Source organism: Mus caroli, unplaced genomic scaffold (assembly GCF_978045245.1).
Source record: "Mus caroli unplaced genomic scaffold, Mus_caroli_1 scaffold_8, whole genome shotgun sequence".
Lineage (NCBI taxonomy): Eukaryota > Metazoa > Chordata > Mammalia > Rodentia > Muridae > Mus > Mus caroli.
The window spans coordinates 111,377,002-111,404,409 of NW_028227263.1; the positions used below are offsets into that span (position 1 = coordinate 111,377,002).

The window sequence follows — 27,408 nt, forward strand, 5'->3', positions numbered from 1 at the left end:
GGAGGTTACCTGGTCCCTGTGAGGCACAGTGTACGTAGCATCTCTGCCATCTCCCACATCCTTCCAGGTGGACTCTGACTCCCTGCAGCTGGTTGACACCTGTGTTTCAGCATCTTCATCCTCCCCGTAGCCTAACATCTCAAAGGATGGTAATGACGTCCTTCTCGGCTCATTCTGCCAGCTTTGCCTGTGTTAGGTCATTAATGAATAAAATAAGCAAACAACTGACTTAGCACTTGACACTAATAACACTAATAGTGGAACACTTTTTTTTTTTTTTGACAAGATCTCACTTTGGGCCCAGGCTAGCCCAAACCTATAATCCCCCTGCCTCAGCCTCCCAAGTATTGGGATTACTGGCACACACTACCCCACCAAGCCATTATGCACATCTTAAATGTGCTGTCTCCAGGTCCATGCCAAAGAAGTATTGTAACAGTAAAACACTGTTCATTGGCAGCTAGCTGTGTGACAGGGCCTGCTCTGCGTCCCTCTAATTGCTTTATACTTGCTTTCATATTCATACTCTGCACATATAGAACTCACTATTTTTAAAAGACGTATTTTTACTTATATGTATATCAACATGAACAGAGGCCAGAAGAGGGCGCTGGACTCCCCTGGAGCTGGAGTTAAAGGAGATTGTGAGAGGTCCAACGTGAGTGCTGGGACCTGAACCTGGGTCTTCTGGAATAGCCAATGCTCTTGACCTCTGAGCCGTGTCTGCATCTGCTATTAGTAAGGCTGTATGTATTTGTTTAGTTACAGGTATGTAGGCATAATGTTATTGTGTTTGACTGTGTGAAGTTTCAAAAGCTGATTTTTGTCTCCCCTGTATCTGGTTGCAATCCTTATTCTGAGAATCTCCTGTCTCAATCTAGTGTAGATACCGGCTCCCCAATTGTTCCCTGATATGTCAATAAATAGAGCTTAACAGCCAATGACTGAGCAGGGAGAGAATAGGGCTGGATTTCCTGCCAGCCTTGGGAGAAGGGGTGAGAGATGGAGGAAGTGGAGATTAGCAATGGGGACACTATGAGAGAAAAAAAAGACATAGAACAGAGAAAGCCATCAGACGCAAGTATCTCAGGGGTTTGGGCTGGGAGGCAGCCAGATTACCAGAGAGGATTAAAATAGGTTAATCCTGCTCAGTTGTTGTTCCCCTAAAGCAAGTTAAATAAATGTAATTGTCCAGTCTCAATTATTTGGGAGCTAGCTGGGTAAGAAGAAAACCGTACTACACTTATTAAAAGACAATAACACAGGTATGTGTGTGTGTGTGTGCCTGTGTGCAGGTAAATGCTTGTGAGAGCAGGTGCCCACGGAGGCCAGAGCATCCAGTTCCTCTGGAATCGGGGTTGTAGGTGATTATAGTGACCTGCCTACTGTGGACACTGGGAACCAAACTTGGTCTTCTGCAAGATCTTACACGCTGCATGCTGTACTCTTCACTGCTGGGCCATCTTCTCCTGCCCTGGTCTTCTGTTTATTGAGATGAGCTCACTACATAGCCTTGGCTGGGCTGGAACTTGTGATGTAGCTCAGTCTGGCCTGCCTCTGCCTCCTGGGTGTTGGGATTAAAGGCGTGTACCGTCACACCCAGCAACTACTAAGATCTTACACTCAACATTCTGAATGGGAGATAATGTATGTTCTTTAACATATGATTAAAAGAAAAATGTTTGGCTGAGGGCATAACTCGTGGTACAGCTTTTGGCTAGCATGTAGAGGACCCAGGACTGACCCCCTAGGACTGCAAAACAACTACATTTGTTGCTTGGCTTTTGTTTTGAGACACTATCTCACTTAGCCCAAGCTGGTCTGAAATTTACTGTAGAGACAAGGATAGCCTTGAACTCTTGCTGATCCTTCAAGTCCTGTCTCCCAAATTCTAGGACTATAGATGCCACAATTCCCAGCCCCCAGCATCCCCCTTCAAAAAAAAAAAAAATCAACTTATTTTACCTTCGAAGTTCCTAGCTTAGAAGTACATGGCCACTGACCCAGCACTTGAGTTCATGGTCTTACATGCGTGAATACCTAGAACCGTCCTTTAATCCCATAGGCACTGACTGGGGTGTAGGATTTGGACAAGGTTCAAAGCTGATTTGTTTTCACATACGTCAGCTGACGTACTGAAGTCCTTCCTTCTCCCTGGGCTGTCTCAGGTGCCTAGTGCACCCACAAGCACCTCTCACCGCTGAGCTGAGAGGCTCACACTTCTGTCACCATTTAGCACTGTGCTTTAAAATATGGCAGGGTTAACCCAGCCCTCACCTGGACCTTCTTCCTTCGATGGTTTTATATCCTTTTTTCCAGTTCAATTCAGTAGAAATGCGATTCTTAGAAGAAAAACTAGCTATATTAAAAATTGAGGTCCCACAGGACACTGCTATAATCCTGGCTGCCTGGGAGCCCGAAGCCTGAGAAGTATAGTCTGAGGCCAGCCTGGTCCATAAGAAAGACATTGTCTCAGAACTAAAGGAACAATCACTGTCCCTGTCAGTGCCTCCTGGACACAAGTGACAGAAACCTGGTGACTCCACCCCACACGGCCCCATGCACAGTGGACACAGCCATGCCGAGCTGCCCTCTCCAGCCCTGAGAGGACGCAGAGTCGCAGCACATCCCTACCGCAGCCTCAGCTCGGAAGTGGTGGCGTAAGGCTTGATGAAGCTGTCCTTTTCAATGTCGGAGGCATCACTCTCAGACCGAGATCTCTGGCGAGGCTGGGGAATGGCAACTGTCTGTCCCGTCAACGTGGTTGCCAGGATGGCGGCAGCCAGAGCAGACCTACGAACAGAAACATGCAAAAGAGGCCCTGAGCAGTGGGCACCCAAGCTGCAGGCTGACCTGGCAAGGCTCACCTTGTCCACTGCGGCTGCTGATGGCCCACCGACAGCTCTCGAGTGACCATGATGGCCTATCAGAATCCCCATTTAGCTCTCATATTGACTGTATGATCATATATGCAGTCCTTTTTTATAGCAACTAAATGATTTGTAAAGACTTTATCTAGTCCAGCTGTTCTCAATCTTCCTAGTGCTGCGACTCTCTAATACAGTTCCTCATGTTGTGGTGACCCCCAATCATAAATCATTTTATTGCTACTTCATAACTTTAGTTTTTCTACTGTCATGAATCATAATGTAAACTTGCTATACAGGATGTCTGATCTGGGACCCCCAATGAAGTCACGGTTGCAAGCCACAGGCTGAGAACTGCTGACCTGGCCAATAGGGTGTCACACCAGGTTGTAAATCTACACAGTCAGACATGCAAAGCCTGTATTCAAATCGTTTTCTTACTAAAACAAAAGATCAGAATGAAATAAAAGAATGAGATACAGGAAGACTTTAGCCAGAAATGGTAGCACACATCTTTGATTCCAGCACTTGGGAGGCAAGGCAGGTGGATCATTGGGAGTTGGAGGCCATGTTGGTCTATATAGCCAGGTCTACACAACCTGGGCTAGAAAGTGAGACCCTGACTTTAAAAAACAAAAACAAAAACATAAATAGCCAGGCGGTGGTGGTACGTGCCTTTAATCCCAATAATCCCAGGAGACAGAGGCAGGCAGATCTCTGAGTTCAAGGCCAGCCTGGTCTACCAAGCAAGCTCTAGGACAGCCAGGGCTACACAGAAAAACCCTGTCTCAGAAAAGTACACATGCATGTGCTCGAATACACACACACACACACACACACACACAAACTTGTAATGATGAAAAGACATATCAACTAAACACATGTGTGTATCTCCAGTATTGGTTGGCCAGCCAGCCTAACCCCAAAGGCAAGCTTCTAATTCAGTGAGAGATCTGTCTCAGATCAACAAGACTAAGAACAGAGGAAGACACCACCTAACAAACTGCACACTCACATGCATATAAACCACACACCACACAAACACACACTAAAACACTTCACAAACCCAAAACTAAACAACAAACCCCACTGCTCACCAAGCACTGCCATGTTACTGACCCCACCGCTCACTGAGCACCGCCCACCAAGCCCTGCTATGTCACTGATCCCCATTTTTTTTGTTTGCTCTTGTCCACAGCAAAGCTACTGGAGACAATGACCAATGACCATTCATCAGCTGTACCTGCACAATGAAGCTTCCATACACAAAAGAGCAGTGTGAGTGAGGCCCTGGCTTCTATCACCAACACCCATGCCCCAAAAATGAAAGATGGTGGAGAGCCTGCAGATGGAGGGAGCCTGTGGAAGGAGGGAGCCTGAGGATGGGTGGAGTCTGTGGATGGTGGAGCCTGAGGATGGGTGGAGTCTGTGGATGAAGGGAGCCTATGGATGGGTGGAGCCTGAGGATGGGTGGAGTCTGTGGATGGTGGAGCCTGAGGATGGAGAGTCTGTGGATGGTGGAGTCTGTGGATGGTGGAATACATGGGAACTTCCAGGAATGGGAATAACACTTCCAGGTGCTATGACAGCCAACTCCACGGAGACAGAAACACTTGTGCATGGGACCTTTCCACACCTTACCCTATTGATCACTTCATATGCCTATTTGTGTCCTTTAAAACATCCTTTATAAAGCAAGGCATGGGGACACACATTTGGGAGACTGAAAGAGGGGGATCACATGAGTCTAGAGCCAGCCTGGGCTACCCTACCTCAAAGAAAACCAAAACAAAGAGTAAAACAGCCTCCATAATAAACCAATAAAACATGCAAATCCAAGGCTTCCGAAGAAGCCACATCTGTGTGGAAGACCTGATGGACTGACAGGAGCTGTGGCTAGAGAGGCGGATTGCTTCAAGACCAAAAACTGACAAGACTTCACAGCTAGTTACAACCAACCTCTGATCTGGCCTAATCTCTTTGTGCCTTCGGGAAAACTCATGGGACATATTATTGAACTTGAGAGAGTAGTGGCTTCCACAAACCCTAAGAAAGCTGTAAGCCTCCATATGAAACCTACAGACTATCCATGCTCGGCAGTAGCCTGCCTCCCCAATGACTCTACCACTGTATTTGGTAAATGCATTATCTCTGACTTCCTTTTGCTCTCTGACTTATACAGATTACTCTCTTCTACACTGAAGCATAGCATTCAAGGTAACCAGAGTCCATATTTCTGGACCACTCAGAGTCAGCTCAGAACCTGGATCCTGTTCCCTGGCCAGGGCCACTCATTTCCGGCTCAGAATAAACTCTCTCTTATTCCAAGGGCTGTGTTTTGCATCAAGTTCTCCCAAGATCTGTGAGCACTCTTATCAAATCCAACAGAAAGACAGGATTGTGAGAACACCAGCTTACTTCAGGGTCAGAACACAGGCAGAACACTGGGCTGTATCTCTTTATCTAAAGTGGGGACAGGGCAAGAGAGGCTGAGCCAATGTTACAAGCAATTGGGAGTTGTCCCATGTAGTTGCTGGGAACTGAACCCAGGTCCTCTGCAAAAGTAGCACATGCTCTTATCAGATGAGCCATCTCTACAGATCCACCAGGCCCTGGTGGAAAAAGACTTTCTATGAGCCCACAGCATGCTAACCCTGAAGCTATCATCTCATTTGTTTTGCAGACAAGGGAAGGAAAGCTAACCCTCTAGGTGCCCAGGCTGCATAAACTCGAGTCTCACTGATGCAAGACAAACACTGACGAGCTGGGCAGACCACCTCGCCAGTGGGACTACTGCCATGACATTCTAAGTGGTGATCAATAGCTGAACCTCACAGGTGACCCAAAATAGGGGTGACCATAAGTCCCTCTTACAGTGTTACTGAAAGGGTGGAAGAGACATTGCTTGTTCCATGCCCCCTGGGCTACTTGACACAGAGTGATCACTAATAAATAGCTCTCTGTGCGATAGACTCTGTACTGCAGGCAAAATCACACACTGTATCAGCACAGAGCTCTTTCCTCCTCTAGTGCTGAGGAGGGAATCCGGGAGCTCCCAGTATGCTGGGCAAATTCGGACTCACTGAGCCCGATCCCCAGCCCTCGGGGCTTATGTTCTAATCAAATGCACAGAAGATACCAGTACCAAAGATCACACAGAAAGTGGCCCTCAAAAGTGGAACTAGCTCTTAGTGATCGCTAATAACCAAATCAATTTACAGATTAAAAACCGAGTAGCAGAGGACTGAAGAGACGGATCCGTGGGTTAAAGAATGCATACCGCCGTCCATGCAGAGGTTCTGATTCGGTCACCAGCACCTACGCTCGGTGGTTCACAACTACCTATAACAGCAGCTCCAGGGGACCCAATGTCCTCTTCTTCTGGATTCCAAGGGTTCTCACATCTAAGTACACACACACACACACATGCACATACAAAGGCATATACACATACTTTATAATTTTTGTTTTGTTTTGTTTTTCTCTGTAGTCCTAGCTGTCCTGGAACTCACTTTGTACTCCAGGCTGGCCTTGAACTCATCCACCTGCCTCTGTCTCCTGAGTGCTCAGATTAAAGGAGTGTGCCACCACCCGACGGACTGGCTACAAATAAACATTTAAATGACAACAACAACAAATCAGACTAGCTAGACATAGTGGCTCATACTCTTGGCTGAGGCAGGAGGACTGCTTTGAATGCAAGGTCAGCCTGGGCCACAAAGCAAGACCCTATAGAAATAAGTCTGAAGTTTACAAGTGGCTAAAATCCTGGCAGACACTGACAGTGATCCCTAGAATGAAAAGAGAGGGCTGGAGAGAAGGCTCAGCGGGTAAGAGCACTGCTCTTCCAGAGGTCCTGAGTTCAATTCCCAGCAACCACATGGTGGCTCACAACCATCTGTAATGGGATCTGATGCCCTCTTCTGGTGTGTCTGAAGACAGCTACGGTGTACTTACATATAAATAAAATAAATCTTTAAAAAAAAAAAAAAAAAGAATGAATGAAAAGAGAGTTGGCTGTCTACTACACTGAACACTTGGTGGTTAGGAACACTCCTAACCACCACTCCTGGCAGGGGATACGTTCACTCTTTTTAACACAAAGTAGTAGTAGTTGTTGTTGGGTTTGTTTGTTTGTTTGTTTGTTTGTTAAGGCAGAATTGTATCTAGAAAGAAATGTTTGTGCAGTTTTCCTAAGAGTACTGATAACCTAGATGGACACTAAGCTGAGACGTAGAGCACATGTTTAGCATGCACAGGCCCTGGCTTCCACTCCCAGGAAGAAAAGAGGAAGGAAGGAAGGAAGGAAGGAAGGAAGGAAGGAAGGAAGGAAGGAAGGACAGAAGGATTAATTTAAACTTGGTGCTTCATATTTAATAGGCACCAACTGCACCCAATCCTGAAATCTGAGATCTTCCATTGAAGGTACCACACCCCAGACAAGTCCACTGATGCTCAGAGAAGCCACATTAGTGCATCGCAGAGCAGAGGTAACCACAGAGCGTATTAGTCTAGCCCTCTACTTGTGGCCTTTTGGCTAGTGTGATCAGTTCCAGGGTTCAGGACTTGATGGTCAAGCATGGGGGTGACCCTCGGTGCTGCTCATCTTGGGACTTACCTGGGCCTCTCTGGAGAAGGGTTTGGGCTCCGAGGAGGGGGTGTGCGAGGCACCGCTGGCTTCGGAGCAATGCTGGCTGCGGGGAGGAAGCCATGGATGATGTGGTTCTGCACAAATGAAACCCAAGGCAGGTCACCGGGAGGAGAAGATCACCTGGCTCCTGGGCCACCATCACCTCCCAAGCGGAGGCCACATTAGGGATCCGGCCCCACAAGAGTCTCTTTACACACACACACACACCTGCCGCTGTTCCCAATCCCCATTGGTGAGGCAAGGGCACACCATCATGGCTGTCCTTTTCATTCACACCTTCCTGCTCACGGCAGCTTTCCTGACCGATTTCAATTGTCAACTGAACTGGGTTAATCTACACCTACCGTGTTATGAAGCACACCTTTGGGTGTCTGTGGGAGGGCTTTTCCAGAGAGGATTAACTAAGTGAGCTGGGCTAATATACCCTAAATATGAAGGGAATCAACTCATGGGGGAGTTTTCTCCAAGACAGGAGTGAACTCCCGGCTAAGAGGAGAATCCTGTCAGGGAGGCCAAGATTCCTGTCTGTGGCAGGCTCTGGACCTGAAGAGTTCTTTGGAACACGAAGTCTGGGCTTCTGGAATTTAATGCTCCCTGATAGCGATCCCGCCTCGCTCCTCCCTCAGGCTTTAAAACCTGCACATGAAGGCAGGAGAGATGGCTCAGTGGTTAAGAGCATGGTCTGCTCTTCCAGAGGTCCTGAGTTCAAATCCCAGCAAACACATGTTGTCTCACAACCATCTGTAATGGGATCTGACACCTTCTCTTGCTATGCTGATAGATGATCACTCATATAAATAAAATTTTTTTTTAAACTGCACTCGAAGGCCTGGAATTACTCACGAACTGGCTCCGGCGGTTCCTGCGGAAGCTGAGGAGCATCCTGGCTGAGAGCTGAGGGCTGCAGGCTGAGCTGCCAGGCGCAGAACTAGCTGGAAGATAGCCCCGCAGCCGCACAGCTCCTCACAGCCTAGCTCCCGCGGACCCCCGACTTTAAAACAAGCATGTCTCACATTGGCTCTGTTTTGAGTCTCAGCCTATCAGAGACAATTTTACTGCCACCCGTTGCTCTTGACAACCCAGCAAGGCGTCATTCAAATTCCAGCCGGAGAGGAAGCAAGCTGAGCCTTCCGTTCGATTATTGGCTAAAGTAGACGCCAATCTTTTACCTACCACCCAATAAAACGCTGGCCAGGGCGGTCAGAATTTTAAAGAGGGCTCCCGGGCCGTGGGAACCCGGAAGTGGCAGGGCCTCAGGTGAGGTCCACGGAGATTCTAGACCCCGGCGCAGTGAGCTTCCCTGCCTTTGTAGCCCTAGACAGGGACCGAATAGAAGGACAGGGACCGAATAGAAGAGCCACCGTAAGCGTCCTGTTAGGAGCACCAGAGCTAAGGGAGGTGCTTACAAAGAGGGACGGAGTCACTCAAACAGAAGTCTTCTGGTTTTAGCTCGGGGTAGTGGCGCCCGGCTGTCATTTTAGCACTTGGACTGCTGAGTTCAAGTCCAGCTTGAGCTAGTAGTCAACTATCAGTACAGAGCCAAGCGTGATAAGAAGACCCAGTCTTACTTTGAAAATAAATAATTTCTTGAATTCAGACTTCGGTTGAAGTAGCTCAGTGCCTGAAAATCCACTCTACAGATCCTGTCAAAGAGGTCCCGACTTCGTGTAGAACTGTGTGCAACAGCGCCTGCTCTAGTGAGACATTGCATTTTCCTCATTTAGACCAAAATCACGGATGGAAAGGAACCCCCCTGATGGTACCGGTCCGGTCCACGTGCCACTAGGGCATATTGTGGCTAATGAAAAATGGCGCGGGTCCCAACTGGCTCAGGAGATGCAAGGTCAGTGAGCTGTCTTCTGTCATACCCCTTCCTTCCCAGCACGTTAAAAGAGGGAGAGAAATGCTGGGTATGGTGATGTTCCTTTGCAATCCCAGCACTCCTGAGACTGAAGTAGGAGAATCATTGCGTTAGAGACCAGCCTGGGCTACATAGCAAGTTCAAGGCCAGCTTGGGCTATGAGAGTTTGTCTCAAAATAATTACATAGACTAAAATAAAAGGAGACTGGAGAGAGAGCTCCGTGGTTAAGAGGACTGGCTGGTCTTACAGAGGATCATGGTTTAATTCCGAGCACCCACATGGTGGCTCAAGGGATCAGACTCCTCCCTCTTCTGGCCTTTGGGGGCACTAGGCTTGCACATGTGCACAGACATATGCGAGCCAAACCTACATAGAAATCTTTGGGTTTTATTAATTTTATTAAAAAGGAGGCTTAGGACAGGTAGTGGTGGGTCACACCTTTAATCCCAGCACTTGGGAGGCAGAGACAGCAGGATCTCTGAGTTCAAGGCTAGCCTCATCTACAGAGTGAGTTCAAGAATAACCAGGGCTACACAGAGAAACCCTGTCTCAAACCAACAAAAAGCGGGGTGGGGCCTAGAGATGGCTAGATCCCCATCTGTCTTCACTGAGCTGCTCATTATTGCCAATTCCAGAGGATTTGATGCCCTCTCATGGCCTCTCAGGGTACCTTCATGCACGAACACACACACACACACACACACACACACACACACACATTTTAAAAAATGAATCTTCACACAAAAAGTACATTTTAACTGTTGCTGCCTTGTTAACCTGGAATTTCTAAAAACTCATTTTCTTGTCTGTTTTTTAGGAAAAGTTAGACTCATTTTTGAGGAGGGCCTGGCATCAGCAGATTTTTACCTGTCTAGCAAATCATGCATTCTCTATGTCACTGAAGCAGATTTGGTGGCCGGACATGGCTACAGAAAGAGACTTGCTCGCTTTAGAAATGTAAGTACCGAGGTGCTAAAATCTAGCATCCCCTCTCATCAACCGTCCCAAGCGCTGAGTGATAGCTTTCTGAACGGTGTTACCAGAGCTGTGTTCTTCTCTTTTTGAAGTCCTCACATCTTCAAGGGATCATAATAGTTGAGAAGACCCAGATGAGTGAACAGTACTTCCCAGCAGTCCAGAAGTTTACTGTACTAGACCTTGGGATGGTGCTGCTTCCAGTGGCCAGCCAGTCGGAAGCATCCTGCCTCATTATCCACTTGGTAAGTACCAGACTTCTCCTTTATAATATCCAGAAGATGCTCAATTTACCCCAGATCCGGACTTACCAAAGCTGCCTTTATTATAGTGGTGTTGGTTTCTCAAAAAAAAAAAATTTTTAATTTTGTTTTGTTTTCTTTTTCTTTCTTTGATTTTTCAAGACAGGGTTTCTCTGTGTAGCCCTGGCTGTCCTGGAACTCACTTTGTAGACCAGGTTGGCCTGGAACTCACAGAAATCCTCCTATCCTTAACTCCCAAGTGCTGGGATTAAAGATGTGCACCTAACTTCAAAATAAACTTTGACACAGGGTCTCATGTAGTTGAGATTGCAGGCGCGCGTCACCACACGGGGCCTTAGGCAGTGCCGGAGGTTGAACTCAGTACTTACTGCATGCAAAGGCAAACACTCTGCCAGCCAGTGACACCTCCGTCCGGTTTACTGAAACTTTTGCACTTAGGACTTAAAAGTGTGTACCGAAGGCTGTCAGTCAGAGCTCTGGTTTTGGCCTCCAGGCTGCACTGATGCCATCACCATTATCCTGCATTTGTACTGGGCAAGATGGCACCGGGCCACTTTGTCCCATTCGCAGGAGCTGCTGTTTAAGTAGCAGCCTTTCTTGGTTTGTTTATGCATCCACCCCCCCCCACCCCCCGCCTCGACCCACACTGTCCTTGAACTCCTCCTGATCCTCCTGCTTCTGCTTCCCAGGTCCTGGGGATCACAAGCATTTCCGAGACTATGCCTAAGCTTCAGCACTCCTGTGTATAGGCTGCATGCATTGATCTCTTTACAACAAATAAACAAACTAAAACAAACAAACAAACAAAACACCCTGAGGCTGGGGGATGGCCCAGTGGTTAAAACACCTCCTACACAAGAATTGAGGACCTGAGTGTGACACCCCACCCCATCTGAAAATGCTGGACAGGACAACACATACCTGTAATTCTACCCCTAGAGAGAGACAGGCAGATGTCTGTGGCTTGCTAGCCAGCCAGCTGAGCCTGATCAGCCAGCTACAGGCAAAGGAGAGACCCTGTTTCAAACCACGTGGTGCATGGAGACCGAGGGACACGCAAGGTTGACCTCTGGTCTCCATAAGCATGCAAACGATGCTGGCTTCCTTTCCTTTTCCCTGTTCCTGAGTTTTCCAGCTGTTTGCTCTTCATACTTTACTAGGGAGCCTGTTTGCCTTTAGATCCCAGCCTCACTGTGTAGTTAGGGTGGCTTGGCACTTTGTAGCCCAGGCTGACTTCTAACTTGCAGTGCTTCCTGAGTACCGGGAGTGTAGGTGCTATGCCATGCCCACTGCTCCTGGGAAACGTTTTAAAATCAGTGGCATGGGCTGGCAAGCTGTGCAGAAGGTAAAGGCACTTGCCACCTGGGGCTCTGAGTTCAATCCCTGGAGCTCATATGGTGGAAAAAGAGAGTCTCTTCCCACAAATTGTCTTCTGACCTCTACATGCATGCTGCGGCACCACGACAAACCCCAATAGAAATTCACAAAAGTCAAATCAATAAAATACATAAATTAGTGTTGGGAGGCAAGATCATGGAACATGCCTACAAGCCCCTGAGAGCCAGGAGGATCATAACTTTGAGGCTATCCTGGGCTACACTATTTATATATAAACTGAATGACATGGAACAACTGTCTTAAGGGGCTAGGGACGTGACACAGTAAACAAGACACACAGATATGGGGGGGCCAGAGCTCGTGTAAAAAGCCCGCTGGGGAGGTGAAGACAGCAAGATCCTTGGAGTTCACTGGCCTTTCTACCTTGTGGAGCTCTGGGTTTAGTAAGAAAGACCCCCCCCCTCTCCAAATAAGGTGGAGAGTAATAGAGGAAGACACCCAGTGACCACCTCTGGCCCCCACACCCAGCCATGCACACGTGCACTGCATGTGCACATACATAAACTACACACTTTTTTTTTTTAAATAAAAACTACCTGTCCACCAGAGGGCGCTCACATCCTTTTCCTTTAATTTTCCCATTCAGGTTCAAGAGCAAACCAGAGAGCCCAGCAAGAACCCTTTCCTCAGGAAAAAGCGCTCCATGCTCTCCGAGCTCTCCCTTGTTCAAACTGTGCAGCAGATCCCAGGGGTTGGGAAAGTTAAGGCCCCCCTTCTGCTCCAGAAGTTTCCGAGCATCCAGCAACTGAGCAACGCTTCTGTCCAAGAACTGGAGGAGGTCGTGGGGCCCGCGGCAGCACAGCAAATCCACACCTTCTTCACCCAGCCTAAGCGACAGCAGCCCTGCAGCTGACTCTGCCTTCAGACTTCAAACTACAGCGTCTGGTTTTCATATTTAAAAAGAAGGAAAAGTTCTCCTGTCAATGGCAATGGGCTAAAGACAAGGAGAGGACCGATGAGGCTCACAGTCACCCTGCCTCGGTGTCTGTCTGGGCAGCCACCTGGTGGGGCTTGGGGGTCGCAGGCGGCACTGGCCACTTTCTGCTAAGATGAAGAGGGTCCCCACAGGGATCATCCAGAGACTCATTCTCAGCAGCAGCCAGCTGGAGCCGATTTGTACAAGACTCTTTGCCCTGCTTCTGTCACTGAGAGGCCCTGTGAGGGTCCAGCGCTGAGTAGGGAGTGTCCCCGTTAACCAGTGTCAGGGCCACAGCTCAGGTCTTCTCCACACTCGTCAGGTACCTGTGCTATGGAGTTTCTGCCGGAGTCAACAAACGCCTTTCCTCCCTCATAACCCCTTCCTCCCTAATCAACACAAGAAAACGATGCTGTGCTTTGGATGACGTGGAAGAAATAATTAGGATGAAATAAAAGCAAAAAAAAAAAAAAAAAAAGAAAAGAAAAAAGAAAAATTAACTCAAACAATGAACATGACTTTATTTAAATATTTATACAAACAGAGCCCCAGGGATTGCGGGCACACTTTCCTTAAGGCATTTGCGTTCTTCCAGATATTGCACAATAGAAAAATATTTAAAACCTTGTTACTTTACTAACTAAGATCCACAGGCTATATCCTTAAACTTATCACTTAAACTGTGTCAACCGTGACTCTGTCACAGTGTCATCCAACCTATAGCCCCAAAGTCAAGTTGGTAGATACATCTTACAAAGTCAAGTAGCGGTTTCAACTTGAGTAAGTTTGCGTCTTTACCTTGTAAACTGCGAAACTACTACTTAAACCAAGACTCTTAAAAGTACATCGTTACATACCTCCTACTTTAAACAAAAAGAGCGACGCTTTGAGTATCAAACAGCATATTATCTACCCTGTAGACGGCATCCCCTAACACTGCCATTGCGTTAGCTACTGGTCAGTATGATATAGCTGGGGGGGCTGATTCTGGAGCAAGGAAAGACAAAATTGGCACTAGACTTGATCTGGGAAAGAACAGTCAAAATTATGCAGGAATGACAGAAGATGTACCATTTCATCTCGTGAATTCCCAAGTACTTAAAGCAGCCTGTTTCGGTTTTGTTCGTTTGAGACAGGGTTTCTCTGTGTAGCCCCAGCTGTCCTGGAACTCACTATGTCGACCAGGCTGGCCTCAAACTCCCAGAAATCTTCCAAGCAGCCTGGTTTTAGTTAACACCTCTAACATGCCTCCACTCAAGAGTCACTTGAACTGAAGAAATCACTATTATACAAATCTAAACACACAGATATAGTACCAAAGTAGGTGGTCCCAATTCATCCCTCACGGTGCCTGAATATCATAATCACAGCCATGAAAAACAGCAATAGCAGCTGCTGAGTGGTGGTGGCACACACCTTAATCCCAGCACTTGGGAGGCAGAGGCAGGTGGATCTCAAAGTTCGAGGCCAGCCTGGTCCACAGGGCAACTTCAAAGGCAGGCAGGGCTACACAGAAAATTGTCTTGGAAAACAAAAAAAACAGCTAAAATATTCAGGCTCTTCTATGCCCTACTTTATAGAATAAATAACTGCAGCAATGTGAAAATCCCCATACGGCTGGGTTTCTCACCAATTTCTAGAGGTCTCTTTTTCATGTTCACAATAAGCACATCAAAGTTTACAGTCTGAGAAAATGGGGTTGGAAAACAGTCCATCACGGCACGGGCGGTTAGACAGCTGTGGCGACCTCGGCGTGACCTGTTCTGGCTCCTCCCTTCAGTACAGAGAGCTGTCAGAGTTGAGCAGGCTGAAGGGAGTCGGGAGTTTCTTCTTGTTTTGCGACCTTGCCAGGCCAACCTCGGGGAGGCACAGCGTGCTGGCCGACTTCTGTCTGTTTTTACTGGTGCCCCAACTCAAGAAGGAGAGCTTTTTTGAGATCTTCTTGGTTTTGTCAGCTTTGTCATCATCGTCCATGGACAGGCATATCATGGAGTAAGTCTTCTGCATCCCCACAGAGTAAGTGGCACACTTATTATGCTGTTCATGGGGAAAGAAGAAGAAACGTGTGAGGCATGACTAGACAGTAATGATGGGCAAATCTGAGACCCAGGATGGTCCAGGTGGAGTTGGGGAGGAAGGAGGAGGAGGAGGAGAACTTCAAGACCAGTCTTGGCTACTCAGTGAGTTGGAGGCCAGCCTGAGTCACAGCAGATGTTTACTAAGAACCCAAAAGTTGGAGGCTCACCCTGTACACTGACAGCATCCTTTTTGAAGGAAGGGTGACAGAGGGTCATCGAGATGGCCCAGTGGGTAAAGGTGCTTGCTACAAAGCCTGGTGACCTGAATCCCATCCTCTGAACCTACCTGATAGAAAGTCATCCTGTGACCTCTGCATGCACACTACGGTACGTTCTCACACACACAAACACACACACACACACATCAGGTTGATAGAAATCTAAACCTTGGATGGCTTATAGGATTATGCCCTGAAAAGCCAGGTCAGAAGGAGAATGGCTCAGTAGATAAAGCACCCATGTGTGGAAGGAGAGAACTGACTCCTACACGTTGTCTCCTGACCACAGAACACACGCCCAGCAAATCAAACTAAGAACTCTGAAAAACAGGCAGGGGCAGTGTGTGCTACACATCTTCTCACTCCGGATGCTGGGGGAGGGGGGGGATCGTGAGCTGTTTGATTTTTAAGACAGGGAACCATAAAGGAAGGTGATTCCCTTTGTGTGCTAGCTGCTTTTATGTCAACTTGACCTAGGCTAGAGTCTTTAGAGAAGAAGGAACCTCTGTTTGAGAAAATAATCTCCGTAAGATCAGGCCGTAGGCAAGCCTATAGGGCATTGATGGGGAAGAGCCCAGCCCAGTGTGGGTGCTGCAATCCCTGGTCTGATGGCCCTGAGGTCTATAAGAAAGCAGGCTGAGGCGGCCAAGGGGAGCAAGCCAGTAAGCAGCGCCCCTCCGTGGCCTCTGCATCAGCTCCTGCCTTCAGGTTCCTGCCCTGTCTAAGTTCCTGTCTTGACTTCCTTTGATGATAAACAGAGCTGTGAACCAAATCAAGCCTTCCCTCCCCAGGTCTCTTTGGTCCTGGCATTTGAGTTGCATCTCCTTTGCCCTCACAGCTTTTGATGATGAACCGTAATATGGAAGTGTAGACCAAATGAATCCCTTCCTATCCAAGTTGCTTTTTGGTCCTGGTGTTTTATTTCAGCCATAGTAACCTTAGCTAGGACACCTTAGAATCTGGTAATTTTGGGTCAAGACTCCCTTTCAGAGACTCCAACAGGGGCATGCGATCATGAAAAACAATGAAACCAAATTCTCCAGCCAGATTCCAGGACTCTGAGCATCTCCAACCCTCCACCTGCTTTGAATCTGCCTTCTACCACGATAATGGCTTCCTCACAAACACTGTCAGGTTTTTTTCCTCCCTCCTCTGGCAGGATGTCAGCTCCAGTTCCACCGCACTGCACGCCACCCTGCCTCCCCTACCACCATCCTTCAAACAGCTTGTTTACAGCTTGAGCCTATTTCCCAAACTGACTGGCTTCCCTGACCCCCTGACCTTTGACCTGGCATGCCAGTCTTCCCCTGGTCCCACCAGCCCTTTGGTCCTAGATGGTTCTTATAATCCTCTCTGCTCACCTCCAACTATTCAACACATATTCCACCAGAGAGCCTTGCCCTATGAGCAACAGCGATGGCCTCAAAGAATGGGCCCCCACGCTGCCTGGATTCCACGCCCCCTCCTCCAGGTACCAGCCCACACCCTGCATTCCTGCCTCACAGCCATTCTCAGCAGACTCAGCTCGCTCTGCTATCCATGCATGTCCACACGCACACACCCACACATTCTTTGAGAAGTTTCGATGACCCTCTCCCTTCCCAGGACCACTCCAGGGTCTGCCCCCTTCCTGGGTCTTCCCTTCTCTCCCTCTGCTGCTTCTTCTGTTGTTTGTACATGGTGGGCTCCCTGCCTTAGTCCCCAAGCCTTCCTGCCCCCTGCCCGAGACTTTCAGGGCACTTTCTGGAAACCATGGTCTAACTGAAAACCTACTGCCAAGGACACCGAGGCCCAGAGAGTGTATTAACCAGCTGAAGCCGCACAGCTTGTTGACAGTCGGGGCCTGATTCCAGCTCTACATGCCAAAGCATGGATTCTTTCCACGGTGTTAGTAGTCTCCAAATGTGCTCTGGGGAGGAGTAGGATTCCCACTATTCAAAACAAAGAGTAGCAGGTAAATGATCCGGATGGAAACAGCCCTTCGCTTGTTCTCACTGCTTTGATTGATGTTTTTCCATCACTGGGAAGGAACGGAGGACATGCTAAGCAAGCGTTATATTCTGAGCCATACGTCCAGCATTCGCCATTTAGGTTCGTTTTGCAGGAGAGTCATTCAGGAGCTGGAGAGAAGGCTCAGTGGCTAAGAGCACCTGCTGCTCTCCCAGAGGACCCGAGCTCAGTTCCCAGCACCCACGTCAGAAGGCACACAACTAGCTGTAACTCCAACTGCAAGAGACCTGCCACTTCTGGCACCTAGCACCTGCACTCGCTCACGTATGCATACATACCCACACTCAGACACACACCTACCTGTAGTTAGAATTAATAATCAGAAACCTTTTAAGAGCAAACAGTGGCCAAGTGTCATTATCTGAAGTCTTCATTGGCTACAAAGAATGATCATAACAATCATGGGTATAGAGCTAGTGAGATAGCTCAGTGGTTAAGAATGGCTCCTCTTCCAGAGGTCCCGAGTTCAATTCCCAGCAACCACATGGTGGCTCCCAACCATCTATAAAGGGTCTGATACCATCTGTACCATCTGGCATGTAGGTGTGCGTGCAGACTGAGCACTCCTATATTTAAAAAGTACATAAATAAATATTAGAAAAATCATCGGTGTCATTATCACACCTATTACATAAACAAATGGCTGTGTCCGGTTGCATGGGCTTTTCCTATACCAACTCATCATGGCCCACTAAGATCCTAGGATAAAATTCCTATTTCCCCACTATCTTGAGCTTCAGAGCTATTTTTTTTTAAGATTTTATTTATTATTATACATAAGTACACTGTAGCTGTTGTCAGGTGCACCAGAAGAGGGTGTCAGATCTTATTTTGGGTGGTTGTGAACCACCATGTGGTTGCTGGGATTTGAACTCAGGACCTTCAGAAGAGCAGTCAGTGCTCTTACCCGCTGAGCCATCTCGCCAGCCCCCCAGAGCTATTCTTGAACTCACCCAAGGTCCAAGATTGGTTAAGGCCAGAACTCAAATCCAGCCAGACTGTGTGCTGAGCAACTTTTAAAACCATGCCCTGTTGGCCTGGCTCAAAAGCAGGGCAGCAAGAGTGAGAAGTAAACCTTTTAATCAGTCACGGGGGCACAGCAAGCTCTGTGGAGTGCAGACTCCTGGCAGCGTTCAAGACCACGCACAGCAGTCTGCTTAACCCCTTCTCAGACAAACGTCTGTTCCTGGCCGTCACTTGTTTGCCTGTCTGGGAACACCATGGAGGAGCTGGAGAGAAGGCTCAGTGTTCCGCAGTGTTCGCAGCCCACAGCGCTCTCCTTGGCTATGGAAACTTTGTTACTGTTGCCTAGCAGGCAGAAACTGACGTTCCCAGGTGAGCCTTGAAGGTCGTATCTGCCCATCTACCAAGACGTGGGGGACAAACAAGCCAGTTCTGGCTGCCACGCCTTCCCCATCATGATGAACAGTGTTGTCCCCTGGAGCCATGAGCCATGACAAACCTCTCCTGAGTTGTTTACTTCTGTGTCCTTACTTCAGTCACAAGGACATGAACTTAACTAATACAGCTCTTAAATGCTGCATATGATCACACACACACACACACACACACACACACACACACACATTCACTCACACTCATGTGAGCACATGCGGACAGTCTACACCGCTTGGCCAGATATCCCTATCCAGGCAGCAGATATCCTTCTAAAACAAACACTGGACTATGTCAGCACCCTCTGTGAAGACTGACTGGCTTCCAATCTCCACCCCTGTCAACAAGCCCCGCCCCACTTCCTGTAATCCACTGTGGTCATGGCATGACTGCTTAAAGGGCTTCCTCTGTTCCTCTGGCACAGTCTGTGCTCCTGCTGGTGCCAACCTCAGCACACCCTTACTTTCTTTCTTTCTTTTAAACAATTATTGTTATTTTATGTGCATGAATGTCTGCAAGGTCCAAGGTGGCCAGAAGAGGGCGCCAGATAGAACGTTGAGCTGCGCCGTGGGTGCTTGAGACTGAACCTGGGTCTTCTGCAAGAGCAGCAAGAGATCATAGCTGCTGAGCCCTCCCTCCCCCAGCACACTTCTTCCTTCTTGCCACTCACACCCGAGTTCAAGCTCCGTCAGCCTTGTACCCACTGCTGGACACTGGAGAACACTGGTCTTCTTTTCAAAACCACACCTATGCTTTGCTTTTTGTGCAAGTCTGGGGAGAAACCCTGGGCCCCTGGAAGCTTCGGCTTCCTGCTCTACCCCATGGTCTCTCCTACCATGATGCCATCCACCTTACCACATAGCCAGAGCAATGGGGCTACTAGATCTGGACTTTCAACCTCCTACATTGTGAGCTGAATAAACCCCTTTGTTTCATAAGCTGTTTGCCTCAGGTCTCTCGTTACAGTAATGAAAAGCTGACTACCATAGAACACAAGCTAAGGCTCAGAGTATTGTGAAAGAAAGTTGTTACGGTGTGAACCGTCTAAGGCACGTTGTTAAGTGTGGCCAAGTGCAGAAGAGAATTGACATTTTGATGTCACCTCCTTTCCCTGGGCAAACACTCAAAGGCTCTAACTTCACACATGAACTTACAAAAGCACCACTTTCCCAGATCTCACTGGAAATGACTGTCACGGTCCCTTAGCCCTTCTGTATAAACCAACCATCTGTCTGTCTGTCTGTCTGCCTGTCGTCCCTTCCTCCCCACCCCCATCAGGCTAGCACAGGGTCTCACAGCGTATCCCAGGCTGGCGTGGTCCTCACCATCCCGGGTGATAGAATCCCAGGTACATCATATGCTCAGCTTTACCTGAACCCTTTTTATATAGCATTACCCTGTGATTACACAGAATTTCATCAGAAAAACCAGTGGGCTAATTAGTCTGAGATTAAAAAGTAGAGTTTTCAGGTCATCTCTTTGACCCAGGACAAGTGTCTCCCAGGATGCTGAGCAGAAGAGACCATGGGATGGCTTCAGATGCCTCTGCCATACTGTACAAGTGGGAGACAGGGGTGCTGACAACCCCAAGGGCCATCCAATAACCTCCCCCACTCGTTATTCGCCACCAGGGGTGCTTGCGCTCACCATGGATGATGTGGAGTCCAGGAGGCTCACGACCTTCATCTCAACCTCTTCTCCCCCAAAGCTCTTCAGCAACTTCATAACCTCACTCACTGTCAGCCACTTGCAATCCACGCCTTGAATGGAAACAATATAATCTCCTTCCTTGGCCCCTGCAAGCTAAAAAGAAACGTTGGCATAAATGTCAGAGATTAGTCATTACATTCTAAAATGTGTCTCCAGACTTATGGTGCAAGCAGGCACTGCTGTAAGTCTGTCCTTTGATTTTTGTTTTTGTTGTTTCTGGGGGTTTTCTTGGTGGTGCATCCATATGCTAATTAAGTGCTCCAGCACTGAGCCTTACATAAAGTTTACTACAAGAAATAAAAATTCATCTGAGGGGTGGGGGTGGGTATGAAGCATCCAGGAGGTCTTTCACTTAGAGTCAGACCTTAGACATGGCGAAACCCCAATGTCCAGGCCGCTGTCCCCGACTCCTCCCTGTCCCCTGTTGGTCCTCCCACTTACCGAAGCAGAGCAGTGAGGATCCAGGAAGTGTACCTGGACTGGGGTGTTCCCTCGTAAGGTGAACCCCAAGTCCCCTTCCTCCACTGTGAAGTAAATGCCCCGAGGAGGTGACCATCTCTTGCTGGCCGAAAACACAGACAGGGGACCCTTGGGAAGAGAGGGCGATGAGGTGACGCTTTAGAGGCCGGATTGCTATGCAGCCTAGGTTGGGCTCAAACACATGGATTCAAGGGACAACACTCCTGCCTCGGTTCTCCAACCAGCTCCATTGTGCCTAATGTCACATGGGGGCAGTGTGTGCTGGTGCAATCAGATAAGAACAATATTTACACCGTTTCTAACATATCCAGGATATTGGAAATAAGATTATCTTATAGACATTCATTCATATTCTATTACTGGGGCTTTGCACATGTTAGGCAAGAGCATTGTAACTAAATTATGCCCCTAAAACCTACTAATAATCTTAATAAGGCCAGGCATGGTGACACAGGCCTTTAATGCCAGCACTCAGGAGGCAGAGGAAAGAGGATCTATGAGTTCAAGGCCAGCCTGGGCTACATAGCGAGTTGAAGACATCCAGGGCGACACAGAGAAACAGTCTCAAAACAAAACAAAACAAAACAGAAAAAACAACAATAACAAAAAACAACCAAAACAAAACAAACAAGAGAAAACAAGACAAAATAATAAAATAAATTCAGTAAAAAGGTCCAAACCCCTTGGTGTAGTTTATGAAATAAGTGGCCGACGTACCAGCTTCTGGAAGAAGTCTGTCACTGTCACTTTGGAGAAGTCGGGGAAGGTTATTTTGACCTCTCGCTCAGTTTTTGCTAGAAAAGAAGGTTAGAATTAGGGTAAGTGTGTGTGTCACAGGAAGTCATTCCCGAAAACTCGGGTTTCAGGCCTCCCTCCAAAGTCACTAACAGAGTCCCCTTGGCTTAAACACATAGTGGTGTAGATAGCAAGCCCCTTAGACCTGGCCCAGGGAGGCCACACTTTTCGCTGGGACATTCCTATGAGCCTTAAACCAATTAGAGCAGGGACAGAGAAGACTAGACACAACCCTACCTTCCAGGAGCTTGTTCATAAGCAGCAGTTCTCAACCTTCCCAAAGCTGCCACCCCTTTAATACAGTTCCTTATGTTGTGGTGACCCCAAACATTAAATTATTTTGGTTGCTACTTTATATATCTAATCTTGTTACTGCTATTGACTCATAAAGAAAATATCTGTTTCCCAATGTTCTTAGGTGACCCCTGTGAAAGGATTGTTTGACCCCAAAGTGGTCATGGCCCACAGGTTGAGAACTGCTGTTCTAGTCGCCAAAGCAGACTCTCTTCATTCACACAGTAACCCCTCAAGGCCTTAAGGGTATTAACAGGATGCCGCTAGAGTGGTAAAGCTACCTTGTGAGCCACTGTTCTTCATTCTGCCATGGAGTCTAAGTCACTCCCTCCTGGGCAGAGGGGAGTACTGCATTTGAGTGGAATCCTTGAGAAACATTTGTACTTCCACCAGATGTGGGGTCACCTGGGACAACAACTTGAATCCCTAAGCATTTCCTCCTTGCCTGCATTTTGTCCTTGCTGGAAATCAAAAATGCAGGGCCTCACAAAGGAGGAAGTGCACAGAGCCACACCCCCAGACCCTCATTGGAGGAGTCTAGGCAGGGGCTCTACGAGCCACACCCCCAGACTCTCATTGGAGGAGCCTAGGCAGGGGCTCTACCACTGAGCCACGCCCCCAGACTCTCATTGGAGGAGTCTAGGCAGGGGCTCTACCACTAAGCCACACCCCCAGACCCTCATTGGGGGAGTCTAGGCAGGGGCATTACTACTGAGCCACACCTGCAGAACTCTAAAACACCTTGCCACTGAGCCACACCCCAAGTGCTTCCTCATCTCTGACACAGGTAATATTAACAGGCCATCTGCAGTGCTAATACAGATGGCGGTACTGAGGCTGGCAGACCTCAGATGCTAATACTGATAGAGAAGAGCCCAGGAGTCCAGCTGGAAGAGGTCTCTCTAGGACCAGAACAGAGGTGTCAGAAACAGGGAGGGTGAGATATGCTATAATTTATTTATTTATTTATTTATTTATTTTATTCATTCTCTCATCCAGTTTCTGGTTCATAACTCCTTCCCCACAGCAGGCTAGAGAAACTAATGCTCTGCCCTCCTAGGCCATCCTAAAAGCTCTAATCTCTCTATTTAGGATCTGGCCACAGAAAAATCTAACAGATGCTTGTCTGACAGCAGGTCATGAGATCTGTCCATTCCAAAGGGACCTGCCCCATCCCTTGGAGCGGGGAATGATTCGGAGGCTCCTACATGACCAGTAAGAACTGGTTTTTCCTCTATATCCTCAGGAGGGTCCAGAGTCAGTTGGATTACCCTCCATTTCCCAACTCTAATTTCTAAAAAAAAAAAAAAAAAAAAATCTCACTGTAGCTAGTGAAGTCCTGCTGCAGAGACATTTCCCAGCACAGCAGTAACTGTCTAGGACACATCAACACTGCAGGAAGTGACACCTGGGAGATGTTCAGAAATGTTGGGGCCACAAAAAAAGGGAGAGAGCAAGGCCAGAAGTAGAAACAGGTACACATTTGGCTTCCAAGTTAGGGAGGCAGAAGAGAAAGAAGACAGCTAGTGTAGTCTCGGTGGAATATGCAGGTCTCAGACCAACAAGTAAGGCTCCAGGGCATTTCTACAAGAGTGAGATCTCTAAAGCCCAGAGCAGCCCTGAGACCCATGAGGAGGGCTATACCTAAACTAAATCAGAGAAAGCAGAGCCTAGGAAAAGGCGGGAAGGTGGGCTGGGCAGGAAGATCAGCAGAGGGCAGAGCGAAGCAAACTTAGGAATACAAAACAAGACCAGGAGAGAAGGAAACCTAATGCACAGAAGAGGAGGCGGGGACTGAGCGGAGGCGGGGACTGAGCAGAGGCGGGGACTGAGCAGAGGCGGGGACAGAGCAGAGGGCGGGGACTGAGCAGAGGCGGGGACTGAGCGGAGGCGGGGACTGAGCAGAGGGCGGGGACTGAGCGGAGGCGGGGACTGAGCTGAGGCGGGGACTGAGCGGAGGCGGGGACTGAGCAGAGGCGGGGACAGAGCAGAGGGCGGGGACTGAGCGGAGGGCGGGGACTGAGCGGAGGCGGGACTGAGCAGAGGGCGGGGACTGAGCAGAGGCGGGGACTGAGCGGAGGCGGGGACTGAGCGGAGGCGGGGACTGAGCAGAGGCGGGGACAGAGCAGAGGGCGGGGACTGAGCGGAGGGCGGGGACTGAGCGGAGGCGGGACTGAGCAGAGGGCGGGGACTGAGCGGAGGCGGGGACTGAGCAGAGGCGGGGACTGAGCAGAGGCGGGGACTGAGCGGAGGCGGGGACTGAGCAGAGGCGGGGACAGAGCAGAGGGCGGGGACTGAGCGGAGGGCGGGGACTGAGCGGAGGCGGGACTGAGGCTGAGGTGGAGGAGAGGTGGGAAGGAAAAGGTAGAAAAGGGTAAGAGCCTCACCTCCTCCTTAGGCCCAGGCTAAGGAGGCTGGCCTTGAATTTAAGGCAATCCTCCTGCCTCACCTCCTCAATACTGGAATTACAGGTATGTCACTACATCCAACAGGAGTAGTAGCACTAGGTCCCTCCCCATCCAGTCCTGACAAAACCAGGCACCTGGTGGGCAGGCCTTGCGTGAACCCTGCCAGATACCAGATAGACAAATAAATACAGGCTGTGTGGCCCCCACGCTCCCGGGCGCTAGACAGTTCCCAGCACTCACGAAGGACATCTGGAGCGTCAATCAGGTTCAGAAGGTCGTCATCCTCTCGGTGCTGGGTGTGCTTGAGCTGAGTGCGCTGATGGGCAGCAGACAGCACATCCCGGAGCACCTGAATGTCACGCAGCTTCTTGCACAGGTTGGCCTCCCTCAGTGACTCCTCGTGGAAACCAATGGCCCGGTGCAGATGTCCTTTACCTGCAGAGAGAAACAGCTCTCAGACCAAGAAAGGCCTTTCTGATTGAGTGACTTACAAACAAACAAACAAACAAACAGGCTTTTTTGTTTGTGTATTTGATGAGGTAACGTTTCTTTTTTGAGAGGGGGTGGACAGAGTAGGTATTCTCAAATACCCTAGGCTGGCCTCGAACTTATTATGTAGCCAAAGCTGACCTTGAACTGTTGGTCTTCCTGCCTCCATTTCCCTCGTTCTGGGATCACAGACGTACTCTACCATGCCTGGTTTATGTGGTGTTAGGGATCCCACCCAGGGCTGCTTGCATGCTAGGTGAAGTGCTAGCAGCTGAGCAGCTAGGTTAACCATTGAGCAGAGCTCCAAAGTAAAGCAGGAGCCTTAGAGATACATGATAGGAGAAAGTTCCTGAGAGAAAAACAAGTGCAAAGGTCCTGGGGCAGGAGCATAACCAGGTCTTTAAGGAAAGTGGGTTCTGACTGGATGGAGGGTGGACAGAAAGATGAATCAGATCAGGGCAAGGTCACTGCTGACCATACATGCACTGGGAAGGCCAGGGAGGAGCCTGTCAGGATGTGAGCAGGGGACTAAGGTCTGCAGGGACAAAAGTGAGAAGAGCAGCTATAAGATATGCTAGACCTATCTCATGGGGCTGCGCGGGGTTTAATGGAGCCACCGTGAGTTCGGTAAGCTCTGGTGATGTGACTCCAGCTAGGGTGGTGAGATAGGCGTTGAGAGCAGAGCCATGTGATCTGCTGATAAGAACGGCGGGTGGGAATGCCAAGCATAGCCAATGCACTCCAGAGGGAGAGCCTCTCTCATCAATACTTGGCAGAGAACTAGACCAGGACTCTGCATTTCCAGTTGCCACTCACTACTGGCGAAGCATAAAAGCAACACCAGGAGCCAGGGCACACCAGCATTTGGGAAGCTGAGGCAGGAGGGTGGCAAGTTCAAGGTTGGCCTGGGCTACAGAGCTGGGCAGCTTACCAAAAATGAAAATGAAATGAAATAAATAATGAAATGAAATTTTAAAAAAAGACAGGGGGTGGGTTTAGTGGTGACGTGTTTGCCCAGCATATATGAGGTCCTCTGTTCAATGCCCAATTCTGAAAAAGGAGAAAGGAAGAGGGGAGGAGGAGTCGTAGGAAGCTGAGGCAGGAGCTCACAGCAAGCCGGAGTGGCCTATGCTGTCTCAAAAAGGAATGAATGACCACATAAATGAAGAGAAAGAAAACTAAAGGCAGGCAGATCTCTTCGAGTTCAAGTCCAGCTTGGTCAAGTCAGGGCTACATAGTGTAACCTGTCTTAAAGAAGAAAGGGGAAAGGAAGGGGAGGGGAGGAGAGGGACGGGGGAGAGGGGAGGGGAGGGAAGGGAAGCAACAACAGTTTCCACAGCAGTGTGCCCGAGTGCCAACTATGGACAGCTACAGTGTCAGGAGGTAGTTAAGGGCTGGGCTGTGGTAGGAAGCCATGAGAAGCCCACACAGTTTCTCAATGCTGGGTGGTCTGCTTTCTCTTGGAGCCCCACCTTGGGGCTGTGTGTGAACAGGAACAGCAGAGGAGCAAGCAGAGCCCAGCCCACCCTGCCCCGCCCTCACCCCATGTCCCGCCCTAGACAGGACCACGCACCCAGCAGCACACGCTGCCCAGCATTCTTCAGCGTGGCCAGCGGCGTCATCCCTTCTGGCATGCGGTCATAGAGCTGGGACAGACACTTCTCTTGGTGGTCCTCGTCTGCACCTGGCTTTACTGCGAAGACAGCGACAGGTTATAGTCCCTCACTGTGGAGACAGTGCCCCAGACCTGAATTCTATCTGAACAATGTCAAAAAGCTATTTTTGCCTCCAGGACGAAGCCTAGGCTACCACGCCCTAAGCTTTTGTTCTCAGCCGTACACATACTAGGGGTTCAGGATTTGACCCTGGACCAACCTACTCTCACTCCCCCTCCAAGTTAAACATTCTATGGAGCCTTCTAGCACCGCTCTATTCCTGTCAGGGGCTGCAGACCTTCTGATAAGTCTCCTCCTTTATTTCTTTCTCCCTGGAAGAAGTCTTTTGTGTTAGTTAGGGATGTAGGGTCTCTGGTAGCTCAGTCTGGCCTGACACTATGTAGTTGAAGATAACCTTAAACTTCTGATCCTCCTGCCTCCACCTTCTAAGTGTGAGGGTTATAGGCACATACCACCACAGCCAGCTTTTTCAGTGGTGTGGACCGAACCCAGAGCTTCCGCACACCAGGCAAGCAGCCTAGCTACCAAGCCGCATGCCCAGCCCCTGTGATCATCAGCGCCAAGTGTGTGTATGTGGTGCTTAGGATGGGAATATACTCCAGCCCCATGAGTTTTAAAATGCCAAAATGAAGGAATTAAGTAGTGTGTGTGCCTTATACACAGCACTGAGAGGCTGAGGTAGGTACTGTGAGCCTGAAGACAGCCCAGCCATGTGGCAGGACATTATTCAAACAGAAGACAGGCCCAGGGTGAGTAAGATAGCAGTCATTCTCAACCTCAATACAGACTTTTTGTGCAGTCCCTGTTTTGATGTAATTTGTTTTTATATTCTGTTTTTTTGAGACAGGGTCTCTCTACATAGCCCTGGCTGTGCTGGAACTCACTCTGTAGCCCTGACTCACCTCACCCTCACAGAGATCCAC

The 27,408-nt window shown here is 48.9% G+C and overlaps 3 protein-coding genes across 4 annotated transcripts in view; 1 reads left to right on the forward strand and 2 right to left on the reverse strand.

Annotated features, from left to right (window-relative positions):
* Positions 1 to 8,522, reverse strand: part of Cep89 (centrosomal protein 89) — a 44,318-nt gene extending 35,796 nt beyond the window's left edge. For both annotated transcript variants that reach the window (XR_015047978.1, XM_021167138.3), the window contains exons 1-4: positions 8,362 to 8,522; positions 7,486 to 7,592; positions 2,635 to 2,793; positions 10 to 187 (exon numbers count right to left, since the gene is read on the reverse strand). Coding sequence is in view for 1 of the 2 variants with exons in the window: in XM_021167138.3 (XP_021022797.1) it covers positions 10 to 187; positions 2,635 to 2,793; positions 7,486 to 7,592; positions 8,362 to 8,400 (483 nt within the window). In the remaining variant the exon portion in view is untranslated. The remainder of the gene's footprint in view (positions 1 to 9; positions 188 to 2,634; positions 2,794 to 7,485; positions 7,593 to 8,361) is intronic.
* Positions 8,523 to 8,759: 237 nt separating this feature from the next.
* On the forward strand, positions 8,760 to 13,428 carry Faap24 (FA core complex associated protein 24). The gene is made up of 4 exons (XM_021168302.2): positions 8,760 to 9,361; positions 10,198 to 10,337; positions 10,448 to 10,600; positions 12,603 to 13,428. The coding sequence occupies exons 1-4, from the start codon at positions 9,256 to 9,258 to the stop codon at positions 12,867 to 12,869; spliced, it is 666 nt and encodes a 221-aa protein (XP_021023961.1). The 5' UTR covers positions 8,760 to 9,255; the 3' UTR covers positions 12,870 to 13,428.
* Positions 13,429 to 13,464: 36 nt separating this feature from the next.
* The window catches only part of Rhpn2 (rhophilin Rho GTPase binding protein 2), a 58,934-nt gene continuing 44,990 nt past the window's right edge, over positions 13,465 to 27,408 (reverse strand). Inside the window, exons 10-15 of the mRNA XM_021167232.2 lie at positions 26,383 to 26,502; positions 24,561 to 24,755; positions 21,541 to 21,617; positions 20,785 to 20,931; positions 20,281 to 20,436; positions 13,465 to 14,969 (exon numbers count right to left, since the gene is read on the reverse strand). Of these exons, the coding sequence (XP_021022891.1) occupies positions 14,709 to 14,969; positions 20,281 to 20,436; positions 20,785 to 20,931; positions 21,541 to 21,617; positions 24,561 to 24,755; positions 26,383 to 26,502 (956 nt within the window). The 3' untranslated portion in view covers positions 13,465 to 14,708. The remainder of the gene's footprint in view (positions 14,970 to 20,280; positions 20,437 to 20,784; positions 20,932 to 21,540; positions 21,618 to 24,560; positions 24,756 to 26,382; positions 26,503 to 27,408) is intronic.

Bases quoted from the DNA above. Each gene is read 5' to 3' on its own strand.
- Faap24 (XM_021168302.2), top strand. From the start codon at position 9,256: ATGGAAAGGAACCCCCCTGATGGTACCGGTCCGGTCCACGTGCCACTA. The intron at 9,362-10,197 runs GTCAGTGAGCTG...TCTGTTTTTTAG, and splicing joins ACTGGCTCAGGAGATGCAAG to GAAAAGTTAGACTCATTTTT. The intron at 10,338-10,447 runs GTAAGTACCGAG...CTCTTTTTGAAG, and splicing joins GACTTGCTCGCTTTAGAAAT to TCCTCACATCTTCAAGGGAT.